Here is an 8,744-nt window from a genome sequence, read left to right on the forward strand (position 1 = left end):
GTTTTCATGAGAAAGAAATTAGGCCCAAAGGAGTACGAAAATATCTTGTTTTTGCATCACATTTTAACCTTGACATCAGCCCTCCGGCGGAATATCGGTCAACTTAGTATGGGATAAAAATAATTAGGTTAAGAAAAAATAAAGGTCGGGCCTTAGGGTCGGTTTGACCACTGGGACCACTCACATTATTCGTATTTAGAACGACATTAATATGAAATTAGATACCTGGCCTGTTTATCGGGTGGTAACATAGCGCAGATGGACTTAAAAAAAGATTCTGATTGCTATCGTATGCGGGTTTGTTAGTGGCCCGAATTCCGGCAAATGTATGATGACATTTCTGCATCCAAATACGTAGTGCAATGTGGGTAGCAAGCAGTGAGGCGAGACGAAACTGCATCGCCTGCATTGGAAAGCTTATTCCGAATCTGTCATCTGGATATACGAAGTTTCCAATTTTTAATTGAAAACTGAGAGAATTGGATACACGTCTTCTACGAAATTTGTATTGAACGCGCTACTATGTATGCAGAAGAATCGAGTTAGATAATAGAATGCTAAACGAAAATTGTTTTGGTACTTTCTAGCTACTCTAGGTAAACCGGAAAGAGAGAAAATACGTTTTAAGAATAGAAGTAGGTAAGATCTAAGAAATTAAAGGTTTTGTCGGTAATGTGCTGAAAGGTAATATTATATTTCATAAAAGTAATAATCTGCTGTTCTTTCAATCTCAGTAGGACTCCGTCCCGTGAATCATCACAAGACATGCGACTGATACCATGTCTAGTCTACGTCGCGTCGCGAGCAGGGACCACATATGCAAGGCCTCGAACGAAATCTTTCATTTTTGAAGCGGCACTTGACCAAGTATGTATTTACTATCTATTTATTCATATTCTAAACTTACCCGTAAATAGCGGCTGCGCCCGCTATAGCTCCGCCGCATTGTGCTGCGACGTACAACGCAGCCCGGAGCGGCGACACGCGCCGCCGTACGCATAACGCTGCGGACACCGCCGGATTCACGTGCGCTCCTGTGCCACATGTAACAAAAAATATACTTTAGTATCCTTATTCTACTTCTTTCTGTATGCAAGTCCGGATTATACGAAGAAAATTAATGGATATGTTATTTCAGATCAGCGAGTCTTTTCAGATTAGATCTCTCAGAAACGTCAGCTGAAATGTTTCGATGATCTGAAAATGAGTTCGGTTCCTGTGCTTTTAGAAAACTTCAAACCCCTTATTTTAAGTATTGGACAGCTTCCCCGTATATCTCATTACTAGCTTCTGCCAGTGGTTTCACCCGCATCCCGTGGGAACCTCTGCACGAACCCGGATAAAAAGTAGCCTATAGCCTTCCTCGATAAATGGGCTATCTAACACCGAATGAATTGTTCAAATCGGACCAGTAGTTCCTGAGATTAGCGCGTTCAAACAAACAAACTCTTCAGCTTTATAATATTAGTATAGATATCCTCTACATACTAGAGGATATTAAGGCACCTGAATTTACGGGTCATTCGTCATTTCGACACACTTAACTCACGAATGTGTCCACTTGGTGAAACTCAACATTTTAACATTTATCATGACTTGGCAAGCAGGTGGTATATAACCTGCAATATAATTCCTTGTAATTTTTAATGTCTTACAGGAATAGTAGAGTAAAAATTCCTATCGCTGTTTCTTTCAAAACAATTCAATAACCAAGAAACGTAACCAGACACTTGTTTGAAGTCCGCGTATCAACAAATGACAAAGTTGAGATTGTCCCCCGATTCGCATCGAAATGTAGGACAAGCCGACAACAATGAGTTCTGTTCACCGCCCACAATTTGTAGCAACGTAAGCCTAATAAATTGTGATTCATTTATTTGAGAAAAGTATTTACTGAATCATACAATGAGCCTTTACTACAGGATTAGAACGTTGGAACATCTCGCTTTGTCAGCGTTGACAAATCAGACTCGGCTTGCGATGCGATTGCCAATAGAAAGCCACTCGAAGCTGAAAGATTTTTGATTAAAAAGCTTCAAAATTGAATTCTGTTATTTACACACTTTTACTTTGTTGTTGACTACTTTATTCGTTTCTGCGTGAAAGCGATGGCGTCTTAACTTGCTCTTTTTGAAATTTCTTGGTGTGCCAAGTCTGCAAGTGTTCACAAATTGAATTGAGTGCAAAAACGCTTCAAAAACGGTACATAAGGTGCCATTTATAAAATATTACAAAAAACAGCCACGTGTCAATGCTATTTTCCTACCCATCTTGAGCGGATAAGCAATTTGCATAAACAACAACGATCATATTTCGACACCTACGAGATTCCGTGATGAATTTATAATCTTCGCATTTCTTTTTGGAGCAAAAAGCTTCGTTTATGAAACACTTCATTAACTATAGCAAATTATACCATACGGGTTTCGAAATAAAACATATTATCGCATATCCAGAGTATTTAGTCAGTAAGAACGTAATGAAATCCGGCCCGTTTGGCCAGCTGTTACGGGGCTAAGTACTCTACGATTATTCCCTGCTACATTAAAATATTGTTTTCATAAAATCTGCCTTATCTGCAGAGCGTACGTTCGGAATAACAAATGCTGTGACGAGATAAAATCACGCTACCTTAGTATTCGCGGGGAGTATTCGTCGGTCCCATGTCGGAGGAGAAATCACCATAGTGGCTCGCGATAATGGCTGGCCGGATGTTTACCTGCGTTCTGGGTAATATAATAGCGAAGATACAGTGGATAGCCTTGAGGTGTAGCACCCCTGGGTATTGGGGAGAAATGCGATATCTAACGTTATTCAGTACTACGTGCTCAGATGTGTCAATACGAATTTCAAGCGCACAATGTGTAGGCTGAACATTATTGCTTTATCAGTCAGTGGATCGGGCGGCTTCAGGCTGATCAATATTCAGAATCAATTTGCACGTTAAACATAGAATCCTGACATTTATAAACTTGTGTATGTAGGAGAGAATGGGTAAAAAAAGGGAACAGGTGGTGGATAAACGATGCGACGCGACGCAGATATATCGAGTGCAAAGCCGAACTACTACGCCTATCGATTATTCAGATTGTGTTACCTACCTTTCAGCGAGGAGAATATTACCTGCTGTTTATACAAGCCTCAACTGCGATACGATATTTCAAAAGGAAATATAAATGTCGTAGCGTAACATTAGATTTTTTGTGAAACTACGCAATCTTAGCAAAAAATATAAAATAAAGCTACTGGTTATTAAAGTTCTTTAAAAGATATTCTTAACCTTTAAATTTTTTGTTGCCGATCTTAGTTAGAAATTAAGAAAGCAATATAAATCTCAGTATAAAATCTAATTAAAAATACAACTTCTCATTCTAAAAATGGCTATAAAGGCGAATTATTTATCGTCTTTAAAAGTTAAGACAAGTTTTAAAGGAAGCTCCGTTGACAATACAACTTCGTGCAGTCTACTTCCTGAGTACGCATTGATAAATGAATACGGCATCGAGCGGCCAAAATAAAAAGACGACAAAACGAGAATACACCGAGTACTCAGTAGTAAAAACTTGAAAAGGACTTTACAATAGTGGCTCACTAAATGCCAGCGCCGACGTTCCCAAGTTGAAAAACTTTAAATGTGGATAGAGCTGAGCACATTATAATTCATGCATCGATTAAAGCTGTGCATTAGTCCGCGCTCGAAATAGGGATGTCCACTTGTCCAGCCATTAGTGAAAATTAGGCCAGCCGCGGTCGGGGGTGTATTCTAAAAATTCGTCACGGTTCGCGTACATTGTAGATGCAAGAATTGGTGCTTGATTGTGAACGAGTAAGCTTTCTCCTAGTTATTGTTATTATGATATAATTTAAAATGTCATTGTCCCCGCGTCATGTGATCGCCATTATAAAATTGTGTTGAGGGGACAAAGGGTGAAGGGTGCACGTGTTAGCTTATAATAATCCCGCCCAACGTGCTTAATGCCGTGTAGTATTATGGGAAGTGATGTCAAACTTATGCCTCTGAAGTTTACTAATCAATGCTTTGTGTCATTAGATAAAGGCAATAATAGTCCTATTTGTGTTTACCTTTTCCTGACCTTACTTAAATTTGATCCTGCATAAACAGCTAATTTTAAACTTAACGGTACAAAGACACGTAAACTGAACAAAAATATCAACGCTAAGAGCCTGCTTGGCGTAAAAACTCAAGACTTTCGCCTCGCAGCCGCCGATCCTTTTACAAAAAAAGCGGATAATTGTGAACATCTGCAGGCTGCGGTCCGGGCGGCAAGGCGGTAACTCATCCGAGCCGGGCCGCTATCAAACGCGTATAAATTACCAAACGGTGCACGGTTAATTGGCCCCACAACACAACACGAACCATTCCGACCCCAACTATAATGTACTAAAAACACCGATACTAAGAACACTTTTTACGGTTACAGTAACAAATTCACCAACAAAATGAATCGTAAAAGAAAACGCGATACTTTCAGTATAATATTGAATGTACAAAAAGAGATTTTTACAGCTAGCTTATGCGTGTACGAATATATCAATACTAAATCCTGGATTACGTCGGTACAGGCATATGCTGTAATATTTTGTGGGTCATAAAGACCGAGGTGAATTTATGTGTTGAAAACGTATTCACAAAAATGTTTTATAATAAAAGCATATTCTACTACCCGGTACTCCAGTTACGCTCGATATATATCAATGACATCTCGCAAGTTCCATGTAAACCAGTTCAGCCTTATTCGCACTGACAACAAAAATACCCCTTTACCTTAATTTTAAGTAAGTAAGGACAGGAATAAATCACGCAAATGTAACCATCTGCCAGCAAAATGAACAAAGGAGTTCTTATCCTCGAGGTAACCGTAAAACCTGCGTTCAACGTGAAATCACATTTGCAACCAAGAAAAAGAAAAAAGGAATAAAAATGCAAATGAGGCATCCCTGTCCCCACGGACCTATCCCACGTAACTGAACATTATAAGCAGAAATAACATTGTTACTCACGTGGGTGTTTAACTCTTCTTATTTATTTTATTTTTCTAGCCAATTACGGTTGCGCATTCCTTGTAACTAGTAATTTAGAGTTCTCGCGCAGTCTCTTGTTTTTTTTTTATCTTTCGAGCTATTTTAGGACAACCAGTTCGATATTATTCTACTTGCTGCATTGACTCAGCCGTTATTGTTGTGTATTTAAACATTTAAACGCTCTGTAGGTAAGATTGTGTCCAATGAAACTAAAGTTTATTGAATGTGTTCTATACTTTTTTTAAAACATTAAACACGATGTATCTTCCTACATATTTACGAATCTAATCGAAATTCCATCGAGTTTCGAGTCCACGAATGCCGCGATAGTTTTAAAAGATTAGAAAATGCTTTGTTTAAAGGTCTTAAGTACCTGCTATTCTTAATTAGGCAGGGGTGAAGATTTGACTGTCAAACTGCTGACTTATACAAGGGATGCAGCCGAATTCAATAACAGTGATGTCAATAATGCAGGTACCAAAAGTTTTGTAAGTGATCGGGGTTCGTCAAGTAGTCGTAGTCATTATTATATTACGAGTTTGAAACCAATTTGATATGGATAACTTTCAGTAAGTTTATTTACCTATAATTCTTATTTAGTATCTTACCAGATATGTTAGCGAAGCAGAGCGTGAGGGTGGCGATGGCACAGCCGGAGGCGAGCGCGGTGGCGAGCAGCACGGCCGAGGCAGATGCGCCCACGCCCGCCCCGCCAGCAGCCCCGCACACGATGAACACATACAGAAACGAGGCCGCGCACTCCGCCACCACGGCCTTCCACAACGACAGCGTCCGCACTTCCACCCGCGCCGGAACTCGCCCCGACAAACCCCCATCACCTGAGTTCGCATCCTTTCGTAAACACTCCAACTTTTCAAACAAAGTAATTATATGCTGTTCCAGATTCTCATCCGATATGTTAAACGCCTGTTCCCCCATTTTTTAAAAAAGTAAAAAAAAAAACTATAAATCTCTATGCATTGTTCGAATTTGGAATCGCGCGCGATTTAGTTACGGTCGCGTTCGGTATAAAGGCCGATAAGTGAGACGACGCGTTCGGCTCGGGCGTCGGTCTCGCAATGCCGGCAAGCCAGTGAATGAACAGCGAGTGAATGGGAGGCAGGCGGGGGCGCCGCACATGTCCCGGCGCCCGACACTTGTTACACCCCGCCCCCGAGACCTGCACTTTCAGCGAGGGCGTCATCAAATCGCTATCTTGGCAGCCACTATCACAATAGCCTTTAATTGGGTGATAGTTTTTGTTTCGAACTTTTCGATAACAAACTTCTGTTGACTTTTCTTTTTTGGAATAGGAAAATTCGGATTGATATTATGTATAAGCTTAGCACTTACCTATATAAACAAATATTAGCCCCTCCGTGGACTAGATTTAATTAAGAAACAAAGGGAGTCATTCAAAAGGTAATTAATTAACTTGAAGAAAAAAATAAAATTACAAAAAAAGTCAAGCCAGAATCTATCTCTCATCAAAGTTTTAAATCTCTGCTGACTGATCACTATCTTATATCGGCGCAATCAGGCAACAAGAACCTATGAATAATTAAAACAGCTTCTCATTAACAACTAAGTAAAGCTTTTACTCGCAAAACTTTATGGAAACTTTAAACGCTGCGATACAGTTACCATCCTTTATGTCGAAATAAAAGCGTTTGACAAGATAATGGGCCCTTTCTCGAAGTGCTTACATTACACTCGGGTTGCGGGATCCCAGTTAGCGTACGAGACAAGCCTCGTAAATACTCCACAACTGCCAGTTCGCCAACCATAGAGTTTCGAACCTCGCTTAAATGATGTAATCCTCTTTGATCCTAATCCGCGCCTTTGGTAAGTCTCTAAGCTCCAAGATATATAGATATGGAGGAAAACCAGATTATGCACGAACCTATCTTAGTCCTAGTGACAAACAGCCTGAAACAGTTGTCAGCTCAATAGTTAGGCAGAAAGCTCAATTTTCTCAGACTGAAACGAGGTCATTGTACAAAGGAGTATTGTCTAAACCTCACATTAAATTGATTAGGCCAGTAGTTCACCGCATCGGACGGGCATCGCTCGTAAATTCATTATCTAATAATTTAATTTGTTACTAAATCTTACTAAAAGTCTGAACTGAATGGTTAGTCTTTAGTCTTTTCTTTGTTTCAAGCTCTTATTCATCGCTAATGGAATTAGATCTTGGACAATCTTTGGAAGAATTGATTTTGATTTAGATAAGCTACTTCGAAAATAAAATAACTGGGATAACTGCTCTAAGTTCAAACGCATTTATTCTATCTATACGATTGAACAAAATCTTCACGATTGACTGAAATTTTTATGTACCTACCTACTTATCTATTGTTATAAATAAACTTACCGTAGGTACAAAATGTAAGTTCTATAAATATCATATTCCTAAGTACTTACATGAAGCCTTTGTTTAGTATTATATAAACAACAACATTAATCATATTTATAACTCCACAATGAAAATAATTAGAACTAATATTTCGTTAGCATTGTTATGAATAAATTCAGCCCACACACTGATAAGCTCTGTGAATCCCTCAGGATTGCGTGGGATTGTCATTAACCTAATTCTATTTCACAATAAAAAATAGAGGTAAGGTAAGGTATGATAAAACGCGCAGAATAGAATCGCCATGCTGAGTATTGCTGAGGTATTGCTCAGTGCTCCTATTTTTTGGTGTAATGTCGGCTTTGTATGAAGAAAGTCAAGCAATTCCTCTCGAACAACTAAACACTTTTATACTATTCCACACTAATTTATACTTATATTTATAGGAACTCACTTATAAAATCGCCGAGTTCGATTATATGCGTACTATAATTTTAGGAACTGCTCGATGTTTGACATATCACTCATTTGTATATAGGTTACTTTCATTCAATTCCGCAAAACAGTTCCCACGAGTCGTGAGCGAAACTTCTAGAGAAATCTAGCAGGTTACAATATGTTTACTCTGCTCTGCATGCAACGTTAGCCAAGCTGTTGCTACGAATCTAATGAACTAATTGCTTCCAGGACTGGAGTCGCTAAATACATGTCAGTAACAGGTGACAACCCTACCTAAAATCGTACCCACAAACTGCAGACTAGACAGTGGGCCGACAGTTGACTTGTTGATTAGCTTTTATAGAAAATCTTGATTCCAATTAAAGTCTTCAGTTGGTCTGATACCGGCTAAAGACCTGATCTTTGTTAACGCGACACTGAGCAGTTGTAATGTACTAGATATTACGGACGACGACGTCACACAGAGCCGTCCCGCTCGAAGCGACGCGACGCGTATTATCTAGTACATTACCTACAACTGCTCAGTGTCGCGTCGCCGTCCCTTCCCGCCGCGCCGCGCCCGCTGTGTGCAGAGACCTTAATGTGCGTACCTAATACCATCGATCTTCATACTGATTTATAAGCCCATACAAATTATCGGCCGACTAAAAGTTTACAGTGTGCTCTTACGGCAATGTATTTAAACATTCAAAACAAACTCATAACACATTATTAACGATCGAAAGACAGAGAGATTTGTTAACTCGCATCTCTCGCAAGCTATTTTCATTTCGAATTCATAATATAAATTTAGGCCTAATAAAATAAACCCCTTTTTAACTTTTACAAAATTAAAATATTCAAACGATATTTCATGCTTGCTGAAGGCCATATGGCGAACTTTGAG

General features: G+C 39.3%; 1 protein-coding gene across 1 annotated transcript in view; it reads right to left on the reverse strand.

Moving 5' to 3' along the window:
• LOC110372949 (neurogenic protein big brain) overlaps positions 1–6,158 on the reverse strand; it is a 60,207-nt gene extending 54,049 nt beyond the window's left edge. The window contains exons 1-2 of the mRNA XM_021329989.3: positions 5,652–6,158; positions 908–1,034 (exon numbers count right to left, since the gene is read on the reverse strand). Of these exons, the coding sequence (XP_021185664.3) occupies positions 908–1,034; positions 5,652–5,982 (458 nt within the window). The 5' untranslated portion in view covers positions 5,983–6,158. The remainder of the gene's footprint in view (positions 1–907; positions 1,035–5,651) is intronic.
• Between the last annotated feature and the right edge of the window lie 2,586 nt (positions 6,159–8,744).

This window comes from Helicoverpa armigera, chromosome 3, assembly GCF_030705265.1.
Source record: "Helicoverpa armigera isolate CAAS_96S chromosome 3, ASM3070526v1, whole genome shotgun sequence".
NCBI lineage: Eukaryota > Metazoa > Arthropoda > Insecta > Lepidoptera > Noctuidae > Helicoverpa > Helicoverpa armigera.